The sequence below is a fragment of the Lampetra fluviatilis genome, chromosome 28 (genome assembly GCF_964198595.1).
Source record: "Lampetra fluviatilis chromosome 28, kcLamFluv1.1, whole genome shotgun sequence".
In the NCBI taxonomy this organism is placed as follows: domain Eukaryota; kingdom Metazoa; phylum Chordata; class Hyperoartia; order Petromyzontiformes; family Petromyzontidae; genus Lampetra; species Lampetra fluviatilis.
The window spans coordinates 3,641,138-3,663,857 of record NC_136302.1 but is presented as its reverse complement, the minus strand read 5'-3'; the positions used below and the strand labels follow the sequence as shown (position 1 = coordinate 3,663,857).

The 22,720-nt window shown below is 44.5% G+C and overlaps 1 protein-coding gene across 1 annotated transcript in view; it reads left to right on the top strand.

Moving 5' to 3' along the window:
• LOC144942649 (uncharacterized) overlaps positions 1 to 22,720 on the top strand; it is an 82,420-nt gene that overhangs the window by 14,427 nt on the left and 45,273 nt on the right. The window contains exons 12-16 of the mRNA XM_078869446.1: positions 7,956 to 9,518; positions 11,499 to 12,167; positions 12,687 to 12,749; positions 17,892 to 18,740; positions 22,210 to 22,396. Of these exons, the coding sequence (XP_078725572.1) occupies positions 7,956 to 9,518; positions 11,499 to 12,167; positions 12,687 to 12,749; positions 17,892 to 18,740; positions 22,210 to 22,396 (3,331 nt within the window). The remainder of the gene's footprint in view (positions 1 to 7,955; positions 9,519 to 11,498; positions 12,168 to 12,686; positions 12,750 to 17,891; positions 18,741 to 22,209; positions 22,397 to 22,720) is intronic.

Below are 22,720 nucleotides of genomic sequence, written 5' to 3'. Positions count from 1 at the left end.
CACCAAAAACAGCGCCCTCGGACACAACAGCAGCGAATACATCAGCTGTGACTCAACCTCCATCAATCTCAACATCAGCCACCCCGGTAACACATATAACAGATTCTATGAATGCAACCACTACCATTGTAAACACATCACCAATAACAGTGCCCTCAAACACAGCAGCGAATACATCAGCTGTGGAGTCGACAACAGCATCAACAACGAGAGTTGGGACTGAAAGCACATTAGTGATGGTGAATATGAATGCAACAAGTCCCGTAGTTCTAACAGCGGCATCAAACGCAACTTCAAAGACCACTGTGACATCAGTGATCACCGCAGCAATGTCTACAATCGGACCTAATGGCACAAACGTGACTCTACCAATATTATTAGGGACATCAAGCACAACAACCACAGCCACAATGGCACCAGCGGCTCCCAATTCCTCAACGGTAGCGTTGACAAGTGCGAGTCTGCTGTTGTCGCCTGCTACATCGAACACGACAGCAGCAAACACAGTTGTGGGTTCGGCAACAACATCAACAACTACATTGCCAACCAATAGCACAACAGTGACTGCACTTACAAACCAGTCAACAAGCACAGCTGTGACTCAACTGATAGTGAACTCACCCACCTCATACACAACAATAATATCAACAGTGTCATCGTCTACGGCCTCAACCACAAATGCAACAGTCAATCCGGCTTCAACAATTAGTAGCATTTCAACGGTGACATCTCCAACGACTTCATCGACTTCCACCACTGTGTCTAACTCAAGTAAGCAGTGTAAAGTGGGCTCATATATCAAAACTCTGTATTCTGCTGTCCATATATTAAATAAGATTAGGCTGGGTAGAGATTGTGAGTTCAGCTCATCATTTTTCAAAGCTAGATAAAATAAGCACCACTGTGAAAATTAAATTGTATTTGTCCTCTGTAGAGACTGAGGTATCTGTCCTTTGAGATGTTGTTTTCCATATTGGTTCAATGTTGTGAGTGGGGATGAGCACCAACTTTAATACAAAATTTTACTACATTTTTGTTTTATTTTAGCAGGTAAGGCCCACTGAGCTATACAGCTCTTTTTCAGAAACGATCTGGCCACAAATGATAGTTCAACGAAGAGGCCTATCACGTGGAAATGTATAGCAGCCAAATACAATTCATAGCAGTACACGTGCTTGGAGCATATATATAAGCTGGGTTGGAAGGGGGGAAAAGGGGCGCCTTGACAAAAGAATATGCATATCAAGAGGAATTTAGCATATTTATGGTAAATGCAGATATGCGATTAGTACTACTTGTGAAATGCGTAGGAGGTTTGGCGAGGGGTTGAACGTCATTATGCCCAAGCATTATGCAGGATTAGCAGTAACAAAGGGAGGGAGTAAGGTTAGAATTAATAAAGGGAAGGAATGTTAATAATATGGCGCCGCAGCAACTAATATGCTTATAGACTATACATTGTAATATTACACTATGTATTATTCTACCCACTCTAATATATATCACACTGCTGTATATTCACTATGCAATTACGATACTATATATTACTTTGTACATTGTATTAAGCATTACAATTTTATACTATTTATTATTATACAATCCGCTATACACTGTACCATTGACCATCGTGTGAAAGATATTAAGAGGAAGCAACGAAATATGTCAATGGGAGAGTAGTGAGGGAGACTTGCAGCAGAGCAAAGAATCCATTCCCTGCGGAGAATACAAGATATATAGTCAATGCCAGTGAGTGGAACGCGGTCTGAAAGTCACCGTAAACGTGAACACAATCAGATAAGATCCGAAATGGTTTATTACATCCTTCCAATGATTGCTGAGCCAGAATCCATCTTCTCGTTTGAAATTGTCTCTGTGTTTGTATATGTCGATCGCCTCATGAACAAATCTCTCATGGTAGCCAGATGGCTTGCAGAGAACCTCTGTCTTGGAGAAGTCAATATCATGTGAGCCCACTGAATTGTAACAGTGATCTGCCACGGCTGAGGTGTTTGTCCTACCGTATTTCAAGTCTGCTTTATGTTCACGGATGCGGTCCGAGACATGTCGTTTGGTTTCTCCAATGTAACTGCTACCACAGAGGCAACTTAGTTTGTAGACGCCAGGGTACTGTATGTCTGGAACCACATCTTTTACAGACGGGACCAGATCACGGATTTTATGTACTGTGTTGAATCGGACCTGGATCTTATTTTATCAGGATTTTGGAGATCTTTTTTGTGACCCCAGCAATGTAGGGTAAGGTGATGGTTTTGAAAGGCTCCTCAACAGGATCCTTCTTGATGGTTGGAGTGATGGCTTTGCGGATTGTGTAGTCGGAGTAACCATTAGCCTTAAGAGCTTGGCGTACGTGTTTTGAGTTCACTGGCAATGTGTTCCTGGTCGGAGATGCATTGGGCTCTATGGTATAGAGTCTTGATGAGGGAATTCTTCTGGGATGGATGGTGGTAGGAATCCGGTTTTAGGTAAGCATCCGTATGGGTGGCTTTCCTGTAGACAGAGTGGCTCATTGAACCATCAGGTCTCCTTTTAATTAAGACATCCAAAAAGGGTAGCTTGTCATCTTTTTCGACTTCCATGGTGAATCTGATGGCTGGGTGTATGGAATTGATGTGGTCGAGGAATTGGTCTAGAGAAGGCCGGCCATGTGGCCAGATGACAAAAGTGTCATCTACGTACCTCTTCCATAAGGTCGGGCGTAGAGTGGCAGTCTGGATGGCGTCAGTCTCAGACGACCTGCTTGTCAGTTTTGATGTGGTTTCCTTATTCACCAAAGTTCCTGTACCTGACACCATCGCAATAATTGAAGACTTGGTTCATCAAGGACTGAATACTGGGGTACCCCCCCCCCCCCCCCCTGGTGAGACACTGCTTAACCAATACATACTTCACCTGGAATGAAACTTTCTACAAACTGAGGGCACCCCAATGGGCTCCCTCCTATCTCCGGTTGTAGCCAACGTTTTCATGGAGAAATTTGAGACTGACGCCATCCAGACTGCCACTCTACGCCCGACCTTATGGAAGAGGTACGTAGATGACACTTTTGTCATCTGGCCACATGGCCGGCCTGCTCTAGACCAATTCCTCGACCACATCAATTCCATACACCCAGCCATCAGATTCACCATGGAAGTCGAAAAAGATGGCAAGCTACCCTTTTTGGATGTCCTAATTAAAAGGAGACCTGATGGTTCAATGAGCCACTCTGTCTACAGGAAAGCCACCCATGCGGATGCTTACCTAAAACCGGATTCCCACCACCATCCATCCCAGAAGAATTTCCTCATCAAGACTCTATACCATAGAGCCCAATGCATCTCCGACCAGGAACACATTGCCAGTCAACTCAAACACGTACGCCAAGCTCTTAAGGCTAATGGTTACTCCGACTACACAATCCGCAAAGCCATCACTCCAACCATCAAGAAGGATCCTGTTGAGGAGCCTTTCAAAACCATCACCTTACCCTACATTGCTGGGGTCACAAAAAAGATCTCCAAAATCCTGATAAAACAAGATCCAGGTCCGATTCAACACAGTACATAAAATCCGTCATCTGGTCCCGTCTGTAAAATATGTGGTTCCAGACATACAGTACCCTGGCGTCTACAAACTAAGTTGCCTCTGTGGTAGCAGTTACATTGGAGAAACCAACGACATGTCTCGGACCGCATCCGTGAACATAAAGCAGACTTGAAATACGGTAGGACAAACACCTCAGCCGTGGCAGATCACTGTTACAATTCAGTGGGCTCACATGATATTGACTTCTCCAAGACAGAGGTTCTCTGCAAGCCATCTGGCTACCATGAGAGATTTGTTCATGAGGCGATCCACATATACAAACACAGAGACAATTTCAACCGAGAAAATGGATTCTGGCTCAGCAATCATTGGAAGGACGTAATAAACCATTTCGGATCTTAACTGATTGTGTTCACGTTTACGGTGACTTTCAGACTGCGTTACACTCACTGGCATTGACTATATATCTTGTATTCTCCGCAGGGAATGGATTCTTTGCTCCGCTGCAAGTCTCCCTCACTACTCTCCCATTGACATATTTCGTTGCTTCCTCTTAGTATCTTTCACACGACGGTCAATGGTACAGTGTATAATAACAAATAGTATAAAATTGATATGCTTAATACAATGTACAAAGTAATATATAGTATCGTAATTGTATAGTGAATATACAGCAGTGTGATATACATTAGGGTGGGTAGAATAATACATAGTGTAATATTACAATGTATAAGGTGGTGTATAGCAATACAGTATATAATTTAATGTTGGGTTTGTCTATGGCAGTATATAGTACGGTGTAGACTCGTGTGATGTAAGAGAATAAAGTTTAGCTGGAAGCATATTATATTTTTTGCGACATAGAATTGTAATGTATTACTTACTGTTAGTAGCTCAGCTTATTGGAGAGTATATTTAGTATACTGATGATACTATGTAGTTTATACTTTAGTTGTTTACGTGGTGGTTTAGTTACTGCAGCTACATACTATTTACATTCCTTCCCTTTATTAATGTTACCCCTATCCCCTCCCTTTGATGCTGCTAATCCTGCATAATGCACGGGCATAATGACTTTAAAACCCTCGCCAAACCTCATACGCATTTCACAAGTAGTACTAATCGCATATCTGCATTTCCCATAAATATACTAAATTCCTCTTGATATGCAAATTATTTTCTCAAGGCGCTCTTCGCCCCTCCATCCCAGCTTAAATAGTCGCTCCAAGCCTGGGGCGTGTCATTCAGACTCTGTTTTCTCGACAGACCTGTTTTCCACCTGAGGACGGCTGCTTGCGTTGTGGCCGAAACGTCGTGAGAATTATTTAATTATGTTTTATTTTTATTATTTTATAATTTCCATTCTACGTGACTTTACCGAAAGAACCAAGAAGATATATTTAAGGTCTATTTTATTTTACCAGGTAAGGCCCACGAGAGCTATATAGCTGTTTTTCAATAGCGACCTGGCCACAAATGAGAGGCCAATTAAGTGGAAATTTATAGCAGCCAAATACTCGAAGGACATGTTTCTAAATGTGGAGTGAAAAACCCGCACGATAATGGGGAGAAAACGCAAACTCCATATATACAGGCGTGAGGGTCAGCATCATACCCACAACCTCCTGCATACAAGAGATGTTAACTGTTAAGAGCAGCATCACTATAACCCTGAACGCCGATTAACAAATCACCCGGACTTGGAACGCACGCCTTTCATTGGTCAGAGGCTCCCCAACATCCACTGTAATTGGACAATATGTTCCCCGAATAGCTGCGCACAACCATCCGTGATTTAAGAGGGGGGGTAAAATGTGGGAGTATTAATAATAAAAATTAAGTAAAATAACACGACTAGGACCAGGATCGGCAGGACCTGGACCAGTTTTTTTTAATGAAACATTTAATTGTTACGCAAAACAAGTCTGGGTAGAAAATTTTGGCTTGTTAGGCTTCGTAAATCCGAATATATTAAGCATCAAAGATTTGAAAGAATATAAACAGACGAGGCAAATCCAATAAAAGTGTGTAAAAAAACATGTTTAATGTAAATACATAAGTTTGATAAAACAAAGTAGTTGTTCTTACGTGCCCGTACTTAATTTGAGTTTCGATGATTTACCTTCTAAAAAAATTGGCCATATCTTGCACCCCCAGAAAGGGCATCTCACACCCCAACGGGGTGCGTGAACCCCGGGATAGGAGCCACTGGTCTAAGTAAAGCAAGAAAGAGAGAACTGCAGTTGAGTTTCACTGGTTTAAACAAGCCAGAGTTATAACCAATGCAATATAAGGCAAGCGTCACATTTGCGAGAAACGTTTCTGAGAGTTATGACTAGATTTTAATCAATGTCCATTCATCAATACTAAACGCACATATAATAAAAAATGCCATATTAGTTCATGCTGCACCACGGTTTTAAGTTGCAGTGAAAGGGGGTCCACACGAGTGGGCCTGGTAAGGGAACTTTATTGTTCCAACAGAACTAATAGGAACACCTGTAGGGCACGAACATGGTTGTGACGACCAGCCTTTCCTTCCCTAGAGACCTCCGGGTTTGACTTACACCCTCTTATGCAGGATAACCTCTTTCCAATTCTCCTCTTTCCCATAAATCTATATCTTTTGGTCGTATTCCTCCAATCCCCTATCCCCCTTTTTACACTTTCATTGCAAACACCCTTCGTTAATTATTTCTATGGGAGTGGTCCATTGTCCTTACTGTGTCCCCTGATGCATGCTACTGATCTGTTTTTACATGTTAATATTTTCCTTGGGGAGCACCTGCATTCCATGTATATACATCAGCTCTGCAACTGACACGGAAACGTTTTCCACTTCGTGAACCAGGTCACCATTGCAAATAAGTCTTCTTGCATAAATTGACTCTACAATCATGAAATAATGAAAAGAGGTAAGGTGTTTGTAGCCATTGCATATTTAATATGATACGACTTGTTGATGTTTATACTGTCTTTTCACAGCCTCGACTGAACAAACTACAACAGACACCACCACTACAGAATTGACAACTACCACTCCGCAGGCAACCACAACAAAGGAAGGTGCCACCCTATCAACTTCAACAGAACAATCCACCACAACTTCACCTATAACAGCCACTTCAGAATTGACAACTACCACTCCGCAGGCAACTACAACTAAGGAAGTCACCACCTTATCGACATCAACAGAACAATCCACCACAACTGCACCTACAACAGCCACTTCAGAATTGACAACTACCACTACGCAGGCAAGCACAACAAAGGAAGGCACCACCCTATCGACTTCAACAGAACAATCCACCACAACTGCACCTACAACAGCCACTTCAGAATTGACAACTACCACTCCGCAGACAACCACAACAACGGAAGTCACCACCCTATCGACTTCAACAGCACAATCCACCACAACTGCACCTACAACAGCCACTTCAGATTTGACAACTACAACTCCACAGGCAACTACAACACAGGAAGTCACCACCCTATCGACTTCAACAGCACAATCCACCACAACTGCACCTACAACAGCCACTTCAGAATTTACAACTACAACACCACAGGCAACCACAACAAAGGAAATCACCACCCTATCAACTTCAACAGCACAATCCACCACAACTGCACTTACAACAGCCACTTCAGAATTGACTACTACTCCGCAGGCAACCATAACAAAGGAGGTCACCACCCTGTCAACTTCAACAGCACAATCCACCACAACTGCACCTACAACAGCCACTACAGAATTGACAAGTACTACTCCGCAGGCAACCACAACAAAGGAAGTCACCACCCTGTCAACTTCAACAGCACAATCCACCACAACTGCACCTACAACAGCCACTTCAGAATTGACAACTACCACTCCGCAGGCAACCACAACAAATGAAGTCACCACCCTATCAACTTTAACAGCACAATCCACCACAACTGCAACTACAACAGCCACTTCAGAATTGACAACTACAACTCCGCAGGCAACCACAACAAAGGAAGTCACCACCCATTCAACTTCAACAGCACAATCCACCACAAATGCAACTACAACAGCCACTACAGAATTGACATCTACCACTCCGCAGGCAACCACAACACAGGAAGTCACCACCCTATCGACTTCAACAGCACAATCCACCACAACTGGACCTACAACAGCCACTTCAGATTTGACAACTACCACTCCGCAGGCAACCACAACAAAAGAAGTCACCACCCTATCGACTTCAACAGCACAATCCACCAAAACTGCACCTACAACAGCCACTTCAGAATTGACAACTACCACTCTGCAGGCAACCACAACAAAGGAAGTCACCACCCTATCAACTTCAACAGCACAATCCACCACAACTGCACCTACAACAGCCACTTCAGAATTGACAACTACCACTCCGCAGGCAACCACAACAAAGGAAGTCACCCTATCAACTTCAACAGCACAATTCACCACAACTGCACCTACAACAGCCACTTCAGAATTGACAACTACCACTCCGCAGGCAACTACAACAAAGGAAGTCACCACCCTATCGACTTCAACAGCACAATCCACCACAACTGCACCTACAACAGCCACTACAGAATTGACATCTACCACTCCGCAGGCAACTACAACAAAGGAAGTCACCACCCTATCGACTTCAACAGCACAATCCACCACAACTGCACCTACAACAGCCACTTCAGAATTTACAACTACAACACCACAGGCAACCACAACAAAGGAAATCACCACCCTATCAACTTCAACAGCACAATCCACCACAACTGCACTTACAACAGCCACTTCAGAATTGACTACTACTCCGCAGGCAACCATAACAAAGGAGGTCACCACCCTGTCAACTTCAACAGCACAATCCACCACAACTGCACCTACAACAGCCACTACAGAATTGACAAGTACTACTCCGCAGGCAACCACAACAAAGGAAGTCACCACCCTGTCAACTTCAACAGCACAATCCACCACAACTGCACCTACAACAGCCACTTCAGAATTGACAACTACCACTCCGCAGGCAACCACAACAAATGAAGTCACCACCCTATCAACTTTAACAGCACAATCCACCACAACTGCAACTACAACAGCCACTTCAGAATTGACAACTACAACTCCGCAGGCAACCACAACAAAGGAAGTCACCACCCTATCAACTTCAACAGCACAATCCACCACAAATGCAACTACAACAGCCACTACAGAATTGACATCTACCACTCCGCAGGCAACCACAACACAGGAAGTCACCACCCTATCGACTTCAACAGCACAATCCACCACAACTGGACCTACAACAGCCACTTCAGAATTGACAACTACCACTCCGCAGGCAACCACAACAAAAGAAGTCACCACCCTATCGACTTCAACAGCAAAATCCACCAAAACTGCACCTACAACAGCCACTTCAGAATTGACAACTACCACTCTGCAGGCAACCACAACAAAGGAAGTCACCACCCTATCAACTTCAACAGCACAATCCACCACAACTGCACCTACAACAGCCACTTCAGAATTGACAACTACCACTCCGCAGGCAACCACAACAAAGGAAGTCACCCTATCAACTTCAACAGCACAATTCACCACAACTGCACCTACAACAGCCACTTCAGAATTGACAACTACCACTCCGCAGGCAACTACAACAAAGGAAGTCACCACCCTATCGACTTCAACAGCACAATCCACCACAACTGCACCTACAACAGCCACTACAGAATTGACATCTACCACTCCGCAGGCAACTACAACAAAGGAAGTCACCACCCTATCGACTTCAACAGCACAATCCACCACAACTGCACCTACAACTGCCACTTCAGATTTGACAACTACAACTCCACAGGCAACTACAACACAGGAAATCACCACCCTATCAACTTCAACAGCACAATCCACCACAACTGCACTTACAACAGCCACTTCAGAATTGACTACTACTCCGCAGGCAACCATAACAAAGGAGGTCACCACCCTGTCAACTTCAACAGCACAATCCACCACAACTGCACCTACAACAGCCACTACAGAATTGACAACTACTACTCCGCAGGCAACCACAACAAAGGAAGTCACCACCCTGTCAACTTCAACAGCACAATCCACCACAACTGCACCTACAACAGCCACTTCAGAATTGACAACTACCACTCCGCAGGCAACCACAACAAATGAAGTCACCACCCTATCAACTTTAACAGCACAATCCACCACAACTGCAACTACAACAGCCACTTCAGAATTGACAACTACAACTCCGCAGGCAACCACAACAAAGGAAGTCACCACCCTATCAACTTCAACAGCACAATCCACCAAAAATGCAACTACAACAGCCACTACAGAATTGACATCTACCACTCCGCAGGCAACCACAACAAAGGAAGTCACCACCCTATCGACTTCAACAGCACAATCCACCACAACTGGACCTACAACAGCCACTTCAGAATTGACAACTACCACTCCGCAGGCAACCACAACAAAAGAAGTCACCACCCTATCGACTTCAACAGCACAATCCACCAAAACTGCACCTACAACAGCCACTTCAGAATTGACAACTACCACTCCGCAGGCAACCACAACAAAGGAAGTCACCCTATCAACTTCAACAGCACAATTCACCACAACTGCACCTACAACAGCCACTTCAGAATTGACAACTACCACTCCGCAGGCAACCACAACAAAGGAAGTCACCACCCTATCAGCTTCAACAGCACAATCCACCACAACTGCACCTACAACAGCCACTACAGAATTGACATCTACCACTCCGCAGGCAACTACAACAAAGGAAGTCACCACCCTATCGACTTCAACAGCACAATCCACCACAACTGCACCTACAACAGCCACTTCAGATTTGACAACTACAACTCCACAGGCAACTACAACACAGGAAGTCACCACCCTATCGACTTCAACAGCACAATCCACCACAACTGCACCTACAACAGCCACTTCAGAATTGACAACTACGACTCTGCAGGCAACCACAACAAAGGAAGTCACCACCCTATCAACTTCAACAGCACAATCCACCACAACTGCACCTACAACAGCCACTTCAGAATTGGCTACTACTCCGCAGGCAACCATAACAAAGGAAGTCACCACCCTGTCAACTTCAACAGCGCAATCCACCACAAATGCACCTACAACATCCACTACAGAATTGACAACTACTACTCCGCAGGCAACCACAACAAAGGAAGTCACCACCCTGTTAACTTCAACAGCACAATCCACCACAACTGCACCTACAACAGCCACTTCAGAATTGACAACTACCACTCCGCAGGCAACCACAACAAAGGAAGTCACCCTATCAACTTCAACAGCACAATTCACCACAACTGCACCTACAACAGCCACTTCAGAATTGACAACTACCACTCCGCAGGCAACCACAACAAAGGAAGTCACCCTATCAACTTCAACAGCACAATTCACCACAACTGCACCTACAACAGCCACTTCAGAATTGACAACTACCACTCCGCAGGCAACCACAACAAAGGAAGTCACCACCCTATCAGCTTCAACAGCACAATCCACCACAACTGCACCTACAACAGCCACTACAGAATTGACATCTACCACTCCGCAGGCAACTACAACAAAGGAAGTCACCACCCTATCGACTTCAACAGCACAATCCACCACAACTGCACCTACAACAGCCACTTCAGATTTGACAACTACAACTCCACAGGCAACTACAACACAGGAAGTCACCACCCTATCGACTTCAACAGCACAATCCACCACAACTGCACCTACAACAGCCACTTCAGAATTGACAACTACGACTCTGCAGGCAACCACAACAAAGGAAGTCACCACCCTATCAACTTCAACAGCACAATCCACCACAACTGCACCTACAACAGCCACTTCAGAATTGGCTACTACTCCGCAGGCAACCATAACAAAGGAAGTCACCACCCTGTCAACTTCAACAGCGCAATCCACCACAAATGCACCTACAACATCCACTACAGAATTGACAACTACTACTCCGCAGGCAACCACAACAAAGGAAGTCACCACCCTGTTAACTTCAACAGCACAATCCACCACAACTGCACCTACAACAGCCACTTCAGAATTGACAACTATCACTCCGCAGGCAACCACAACAAAGGAAGTCACCACCCTATCAACTTTAACAGCACAATCCACCACAACTGCACCTACAACAGCCACTTCAGAATTGACTACTACTCCGCAGGCAACCATAACAAAGGAAGTCACCACCCTGTCAACTTCAACAGCACAATCCACCACAACTGCACCTACAACAGCCACTACAGAATTGACAACTACTACTCCGCAGGCAACCACAACAAAGGAAGTCACCACCCTGTCAACTTCAACAGCACAATCCACCACAACTGCACCTATAACAACCACTACAGAACTGACAACTACCATACCGCAGGCAACCACAACAAAGGAAGTCACCACCCTATCGACTTCAACAGCACAATCCACCACAACTGCACCTACAACAGCCACTACAGAACTGACAACTACCATACCGCAGGCAACCACAACAAAGGAAGTCACCACCCTATCGACTTCAACAGCACAATCCACCACAACTGCACCTACAACAGCGACTTCAGATTTGACAACTACAACTCCACAGGCAACTACAACACAGGAAGTCACCACCCTATCGACTTCAACAGCACAATCCACCACAACTGCACCTACAACAGCCACTTCAGAATTGACAACTACGACTCTGCAGGCAACCACAACAAAGGAAGTCACCACCCTATCAACTTCAACAGCACAATCCACCACACCTGCACCTACAACAGCCACTTCAGAATTGACAACTACCACTCCGCAGGCAACCACAACGAAGGAAGTCACCCTATCAACTTCAACAGCACAATTCACCACAACTGCACCTACAACAGCCACTTCAGAATTGACAACTACCACTCCACAGGCAACCACAACAAAGGAAGTCACCACCCTATCAACTTCAACAGCACAATCCACCACAACTGCACCTACAACAGCCACTTCAGAATTGACTACTACTCCGCAGGCAACCATAACAAAGGAAGTCACCACCCTGTCAACTTCAACAGCACAATCCACCACAACTGCACCTACAACAGCCACTACAGAATTGACATCTACCACTCCGCAGGCAACCACAACAAAGGAAGTCACCACCCTGTCAACTTCAACAGCACAATCCACCACAACTGCACCTACAACAGCCACTACAGAACTGACAACTACCATACCGCAGGCAACCACAACAAAGGAAGTCACCACCCTATCGACTTCAACAGCACAATCCACCACAACTGCACCTACAACAGCCACTTCAGAATTGACAACTACCACTCCGCCGGCAACCACAACTAAGGAAGTCACCACCCTAACGATTTCAACAGCACAATCCACCACAACTGCACTTACAACAGCCACTTCAGAATTGACAACTACCACTCCGCAGGCAACCACAACTAAGGAAGTCACCACCCTATCGACTTCAACAGCACAATCCACCACAACTGCACCTACAACAGCCACTTCAGAATTGACAACTACAACACCACAGGCAACCACAACAAAGGAAATCACCACCCTATCAACTTCAACAGCACAAGCCACCACAACGGCACCTACAACAGCCACTTCAGAATTGACAACTACAACTCCGCAGGCAACCACAACAAAGGAAGTCACCACCCTATCAACTTCAACAGCACAATCCACCACAACTGCACCTACAACAGCCACTTCAGAATTGACAACTACCACTCCGCAGGCAACCACAACAAAGGAAGTCACCACCCTATCAACTTCAACAGCACAATCCACCACAACTGCACCTACAACAGCCACTACAGAATTGGCATCTACCACTCCACAGGCAACCACAACTAAGGAAGTCACCACCCTATCGACATCAACAGCACAATCCACCACAACTGCACCTACAACAGCCACTTCAGAATTGACAACTCCACAGGCAACTACAACACAGGAAGTCACCACCATATCGACTTCAACAGCACAATCCACCACAACTGCACCTACAACAGCCACTTCAGATTTGACAACTACAACTCCACAGGCAACTACAACACAGGAAGTCACTACCCTATCGACTTCAACAGCACAATCCACCACAACTGCACCTACAACAGCCACTTCAGAATTGACAACTACCACTCCGCAGGCAACCACAACAAAGGAAGTCACCACTCTATCAACTTCAACAGCACAATCCACCACAACTACATCTACAACAGCCACTTCAGAATTGACAACTACCACTCCGCAGGCAACCACAACAAAGGAAGTCACCCTATCAACTTCAACAGCACAATCCACCACAACTGCACCTACAACAGCCACTTCAGAATTGACAACTACCACTCCGCAGGCAACCACAACAAAGGAAGTCACCACCCTATCGACTTCAACAGCACAATCCACCACAACTGCACCTACAACAGCCACTTCAGAATTGACAACTACCACTCCGCAGGCAACCACAACTAAGGAAGTCACCACCCTATCGACTTCAGCACAATCTACCACAACTGCACCTACAACAGCCACTTCAGAATTGACAACTACCATACCGCAGGCAACCACAACAAAGGAAGTCACCACCCTATCGACTTCAACAGCACAATCCACCACAACTGCACCTACAACAGCCACTTCAGAATTGACAACTACCACTCCGCCGGCAACCACAACTAAGGAAGTCACCACCCTAACGATTTCAACAGCACAATCCACCACAACTGCACTTACAACAGCCACTTCAGAATTGACAACTACCACTCCGCAGGCAACCACAACTAAGGAAGTCACCACCCTATCGACTTCAACAGCACAATCCACCACAACTGCACCTACAACAGCCACTTCAGAATTGACAACTACAACACCACAGGCAACCACAACAAAGGAAATCACCACCCTATCAACTTCAACAGCACAAGCCACCACAACGGCACCTACAACAGCCACTTCAGAATTGACAACTACAACTCCGCAGGCAACCACAACAAAGGAAGTCACCACCCTATCAACTTCAACAGCACAATCCACCACAACTGCACCTACAACAGCCACTTCAGAATTGACAACTACCACTCCGCAGGCAACCACAACAAAGGAAGTCACCACCCTATCAACTTCAACAGCACAATCCACCACAACTGCACCTACAACAGCCACTACAGAATTGGCATCTACCACTCCACAGGCAACCACAACTAAGGAAGTCACCACCCTATCGACATCAACAGCACAATCCACCACAACTGCACCTACAACAGCCACTTCAGAATTGACAACTCCACAGGCAACTACAACACAGGAAGTCACCACCATATCGACTTCAACAGCACAATCCACCACAACTGCACCTACAACAGCCACTTCAGATTTGACAACTACAACTCCACAGGCAACTACAACACAGGAAGTCACTACCCTATCGACTTCAACAGCACAATCCACCACAACTGCACCTACAACAGCCACTTCAGAATTGACAACTACCACTCCGCAGGCAACCACAACAAAGGAAGTCACCACTCTATCAACTTCAACAGCACAATCCACCACAACTACATCTACAACAGCCACTTCAGAATTGACAACTACCACTCCGCAGGCAACCACAACAAAGGAAGTCACCCTATCAACTTCAACAGCACAATCCACCACAACTGCACCTACAACAGCCACTTCAGAATTGACAACTACCACTCCGCAGGCAACCACAACAAAGGAAGTCACCACCCTATCGACTTCAACAGCACAATCCACCACAACTGCACCTACAACAGCCACTTCAGAATTGACAACTACCACTCCGCAGGCAACCACAACCAAGGAAGTCACCACCCTATCAACTTCAACAGCACAAGCCACCACAACGGCACCTACAACAGCCACTTCAGAATTGACAACTACAACTCCGCAGGCAACCACAACAAAGGAAGTCACCACCCTATCAACTTCAACAGCACAATCCACCACAACTGCACCTACAACAGCCACTTCAGAATTGACAACTACCACTCCGCAGGCAACCACAACAAAGGAAGTCACCACCCTATCAACTTCAACAGCACAATCCACCACAACTGCACCTACAACAGCCACTACAGAATTGGCATCTACCACTCCACAGGCAACCACAACTAAGGAAGTCACCACCCTATCGACATCAACAGCACAATCCACCACAACTGCACCTACAACAGCCACTTCAGAATTGACAACTCCACAGGCAACTACAACACAGGAAGTCACCACCATATCGACTTCAACAGCACAATCCACCACAACTGCACCTACAACAGCCACTTCAGATTTGACAACTACAACTCCACAGGCAACTACAACACAGGAAGTCACTACCCTATCGACTTCAACAGCACAATCCACCACAACTGCACCTACAACAGCCACTTCAGAATTGACAACTACCACTCCGCAGGCAACCACAACAAAGGAAGTCACCACTCTATCAACTTCAACAGCACAATCCACCACAACTACATCTACAACAGCCACTTCAGAATTGACAACTACCACTCCGCAGGCAACCACAACAAAGGAAGTCACCCTATCAACTTCAACAGCACAATCCACCACAACTGCACCTACAACAGCCACTTCAGAATTGACAACTACCACTCCGCAGGCAACCACAACAAAGGAAGTCACCACCCTATCGACTTCAACAGCACAATCCACCACAACTGCACCTACAACAGCCACTTCAGAATTGACAACTACCACTCCGCAGGCAACCACAACTAAGGAAGTCACCACCCTATCGACTTCAGCACAATCTACCACAACTGCACCTACAACAGCCACTTCAGAATTGACAACTACAACTCCACAGGCAACTACAACACAGGAAGTCACCACCATATCGACTTCAACAGCACAATCCACCACAAATGCACCTACAACAGCCACTTCAGATTTGACAACTACAACTCCACAGGCAACTACAACACAGGAAGTCACCACCCTATCCACTTCAACAGCACAATCCACCACAACTACACCTACAACAGCCACTTCAGAATTGACAACTACCACTCCGCAGGTAACCACAACAAAGGAAGTCACCACCCTATCAACTTCAACAGCACAATCCACCACAACTGCACCTACAACAGCCACTTCAGAATTGACAACTACCACTCCACAGGCAACTACAACAAAGGAAGTCACCACCCTATCAACTTCAACAGCACAATCCACCACAACTGCACCTACAACAGCCACTTCAGAATTGACAACTACCACTCCGCAGGCAACCACAACAAAGGAAGACACCACCCTATCGACTTCAACAGCACAATCCACCACAACTGCACCTACAACAGCCACTTCAGAATTGACAACTACCACTCCGCAGGCAACCACAACTAAGGAAGTCACCACCCTATCGACTTTAACAGCACAATCCACCACAACTGCACCTACAACAGCCACTTCAGAATTGACATCTACAACTCCACAGGCAACTACAACAAAGGAAGTCACCACCCTATCGACTTCAACAGCACAATCCACCACAACTGCACCTACAACAGCCACTTCAGAATTGACAACTACCACTCCGCAGGCAACCACAACTAAGGAAGTCACCACCCTATCGACTTCAACAGCACAATCCACCACAACTGCACCTACAACAGCCACTTCAGAATTGACAACTACCATTCCGCAGGCAACCACAACTAAGGAAGTCACCACCCTATCGACTTTAACAACACAATCCACCACAACTGCACCTACAACAGCCACTTCAGAATTGACATCTACAACTCCACAGGCAACTACAACAAAGGAAGTCACCACCCGATCGACTTCAACAGCACAATCCACCACAACTGCACCTACAACAGCCACTTCAGAATTGACAACTACCACTCCGCAGGAAACCACAACCAAGGAAGTCACCACCCTATCAACTTCAACAGCACAATCCACCACAACTGCACCTACAACAGCCACTTCAGAATTGACAACTGCCACTCCGCAGGAAACCACAACCAAGGAAGTCACCACCCTATCAACTTCAACAGCACAATCCACCACAACTGCACCTACAACACCGACAGCCACTACAGAATTGACAACTACCACTCCGCAGGAAACCACAACAAAGGAAGTCACCACCCTATCGACTTCAACAGAACAATCTACCAGATTCACAGAAGCAATCACCCAAGCCCCTACCACAACTTCACAATCCACCACAAATACGCCACCAACAACGGAGACAACCACCGTACATTTGACAACAACCACACCGCAGACAACCACTCCAACCACAACACTGCAAACTACCACCCAATCAACTTCACAAACAACCACAAATACACCGACAACAGACACAACCACCGTACATTTGACAACAACCACACCGCAGACAACCACAACACATCAAGCCACCACACTATCGACTTCAACAGAACAATCTACCAGAATCACAGAAGCAATCATCCAAGCCCCTACCACAACTTCACAATCCACCACAAATACACCGACAACAACAGAGACAACCACTGTAAAATTAACAACAACCACACCGCAAACTACCACGCCAACCACAACAAAAGAAGCTACCACCCAATCAACTTCACAATCCACCACAAATGCACTGACAACAACAGAGACAACCACTGTAAAATTGACAACAACCACACTGCAGACAACCACACCAACCACAACATTGCAAACTACCACCCAATCAACTTCACAAACAACCACAAATACACCGACAACAGAGACAACCACTGTAAATTTGACAACAACCACACCACAGACAACCACAACAAAAGAAACTACCACCCAATCAACTTCACAATCCACCACAAATACACCGACAACAGAGACAACCACTGTAAATTTGACAACAACCACACCGCAGACAACCACACCAACCACAAGAAAAGAAACTACCACCCAATCAATTTCACAATCCACCACAAATACACCGACAACAGAGACAACCACTGTAAATTTGACAACAATCACACCGCAGACAACCACACCAACCACAAGAAAAGAAACTACCACCCAATCAACTTCACAATCCACCACAAATACACCGACAACAATCACAACAGCATCTTCAACCACAACATCTCTCCCCACCACACTTGCATCACCAACAACATTGACAACAATCACAACAGCATCACCATCAACCACAACAAAATCTCCAACCACAATAGCGTCACAAACAACATATACCCCAACTACAACATCTTCAACAACAACATCTTCAACATCGCAAATCACAACAGCATCGCCATCTACAACATCTCCAGGTTAGTTATGTTATGTAAACAGGACCTATGCCTGACTATTCCGCTAGCAGTGTTAAGATCTCGATTTAAAATGTGGATATCCACCGTTTGTTAAACCAGGTTCTGAAATGTACAGGAGTCGGTTGATGGTCTCAATGTGAACACCAATTATTGTGCTGCATAAATTATCGTGTGAATTGTATATTATTCCATAATAACATTAATATCCCATAGGTAATTTTAAATGTGGCTAACCCTCTAGAGATAATGTGAGAGCTCGCCTATATCTACGTTCATTCCACGACAAGTTTATGATAATACAATTGGGAAATTCATTGGCGATATGAAATATATATTAAGTGCTTAAAATGTATATATTACGTCATATATCCATGCAACTTCTACAATGAACAATACAGCACCATCTAAGATGGTTACCCATAATGTATGTTGTTTATTTACATGCAACTTTCCAGTACCAGGTTTGCCAAGAAATCTAACTCTTGCCAGTGGAGGAGTAACAAACACATCTCTGCAAGTAATTTGGCTGAGTGCTCTGGGAGATGTTGAACGATACACAGCATTAATCTCTCCTGGAGATTCACCCTCCATTGCTGTTAGCCCGAATGGTTCACTCAATGCCAAGTTTGGTGGGCTGAGACCCGGAGTCCTATACATCATCACTGTGAAAGCCATTGGGAAAGGAAATCTCTCTGGTGAAGGAGTGTCTGTGACTGCGAGGACAGGTATTTACACTCCAACTACATCGAAGCCATTTTAGCCGATTTGAGGGACATTTATTTAATGTCAATATTGTACACAAAAATATGTATTATGTTGAACTTCTGTGCTAATCAGAGGTGCGGGGAAAGGACAATAAACTAAATACAAAAAGCAGTTCCAAGGAAATTAGTTTTCAATCTAGATTTAAAAGTGCACAGCTGCAGTGGCTTCCTAATATCGGAAGAGCATTCCAGACGGCCGCAGAAGTGCATCTGAAAGCGCGCAATGCAGTGATCGTCTTTGTTCGATGGTTAGAATATATAACTATTGTATAGTGTGATACATAACTATTGTATAGTATTTGCAAAAAAAGTATGCTCGAAGAAGAATACGTATATGAAAAATCAACGTAATGTGTATGATTTTTTTTAAAACTAATGCAGTAGATTACGTACATGATGATCATCATATATAATACCATAAATGTTATATACTGTATTTCAATCATGATTTGTACAATATTGCTTCTCAAACCCCAACACTCACTACATCTGAAAAGAAGTCAAGGCGATAAAATAATTATATTCTTTACATAGCACCTAAGATATTTTTGTGAACGTGTTTAATAAAGGAAGTACTTCCTGTATTAACGATATTAGATTTTCTAACATAGGCATTATAAATACCAATGAAAACTACAAGAAACTTTCACTTGCAGAGTGCCACAAGTTATACTCATAACAAACGTCAGGAAAACTCACGTATACGTGTCCAAAACAAAATACAATTATTGGAGAGACAATTTAAAAGCAAATTTGTAAATTACTCGTCATTTACAGAGTTGAATTTATTGTTTTCTGAGGTAATCGTATGGGTATCCCCAGAGTGTAGAAGTGGGGACTGAATAGCCAACGAATGTGAGCTTTCCAGAAGTAGGCCTGCCAGCAATGAGCATTAATTAGGTTACTGTGTAATATTCTTCTGAGTCAATAATGACAAACTTGGTATACCGTTCTCTGTCTGTTGATTAGACAAATTAGCTCAACTTAATACAAGATGGCCACATTGCAATTCTTCAGGAACTGGCGGGTTTGCATAATGCTTAAGCCCCGAAAACATTTTGTATGCACAGTGCACATGTTTGTGTTGTTTTGTGTTGTATATACCCAGGGTAATCATTGCAAGTGGATCAGGATTAAAATGATGAATGAAAGACATCAGAATAGAGCAATTCTTGTGAATTTTAACTTGATAAATGGAGATACAGATGTATAACTAAAAAAAGCGTTCCATATATTTTGCTGCTATCTTTGATGTATGGACGGGTAAGCATAGGGATATGTTCACAGACTGAAACCGTCACGGGAGGGCACATTTGGATGAGGGAACAAACACAAACCCGTTTAATACGTAGACTTTCGCGACCAATATTATACATAAAACAAGTGTTTTGTGTTAGATCACGTAAATATCAATGGGGTTTACTCTCCAACACACCGATGTGCTGAAGTAGTAACTAATTGCCACGTTTTGTTTACGTGACAAACCTTACTAAATGGCTGTGTCGGGTGGTGTCGGTTAAACGACACATTTATATTTACGCGATCTAACCCAAAAACACCTCTTAAAGGAAAACACAGCAGATTAACTGAAGATACACTCCTTTAAAAACTTTTTTTTTAAACAACGCTTTTATTAACTTCGTTTAACTCACGGTCGAGAAGTACAGTACGTCAATGGCGCCTGCGTTTTGTGTGAGTAGATTCCACAGTTTAGGGACCGCGGCGTTTTTTTGACCTTCACAAAAATATATAATTAATTTTCCGTCCATACAAAAATTGTAATTGCTTGAAAGGAGGTAATTAATTGATGAATTGATGCCGATTTTCACATAGGCGTGCATTGTCACCGGAGCTGAGTACGTGTACAATATTTGGAATTGATTGGACAGCAGGAAGTAGACTAACTTTTGATTACAAGATTTGACCACGACAAACACAAGTGAAGTTAAATAAAACCGTTGAATAAAGTGAGCATGCATGGCCGATTCACAAAACTGGTGACGGAGCGCCAGCCAAAAGAGAGCAATGCACACCACAAGGAAAAACTAGTGGAGATGGAGTGATGAAATCATTTCATGAAGACAGGTGCTTATTCATTTACTGTATAAGGGTATATCATCTATTGTGATATTTCCCCCCTGTTGGAGTTAGTACATTTTAACACGTGTTGGCGCGTGTTAAAAACAACCACAACACGCAACAGCAACAAATTGAGGCAGTGACATTCCAGTTTTTAATGTATAGCTTCTACCAACGTGCACAACCGATTAGCATGGTTGGCTATGTAGGGTGCGAAAGAAGTTCAACACACATCGGGACGTGTCTTATTATCAAACCGGATGCTGGTTTGAAGGGCACAAATGTTTGAATTTCCTGTCCATAGTTAACGCCATACTAAATCGTTTTGTACTCATCAGTTCCAGGGAATGCAAGGAATTTGACCTTCACCAGTCAAGGAGTGACCAACAAGTCCTTGGAAATTGTCTGGACGAGCGCTCAGGGCGACGTGGCACAATATTCGGTGCTCATCTCTCCGGCAAACGTTTCTGCCCTTTCCATCAGTCCATATGGGTTACTCATCGCCAAGTTTGATAATTTGAGAGCAGGTGTCATCTATGTCATCAACGTGAAAACCATTGATCATGGGAATAACTCCAATGATGGGGTATCTGTGACGCAAAGAACAGGTAACTTATCTCTGTAGCCTTTTAGTAGTAACTGAGGTTGCTTTCACAATGCTTACAGCAATTCGTTTGCACATATACAGCACATCAGAAATCCAATAATTCGTGTTGATTTGAGAGGCTATGTCAAAAATCATGTAATCAGCAGCACAGCGCGCAGGTTTGACCAAACAATCCGTGCAATGTGTTCTTTTGCGCCCATGCGGTTTTGTGATGCAGATAATAGGATGAAATATTCCATTAATCCGTGAAAAATATGCGCATGACAGGGGAACCGTGCCTAAATTCATCCGCGAGTGGTTTCGTTTCTTCTCAGACCCAAATTGT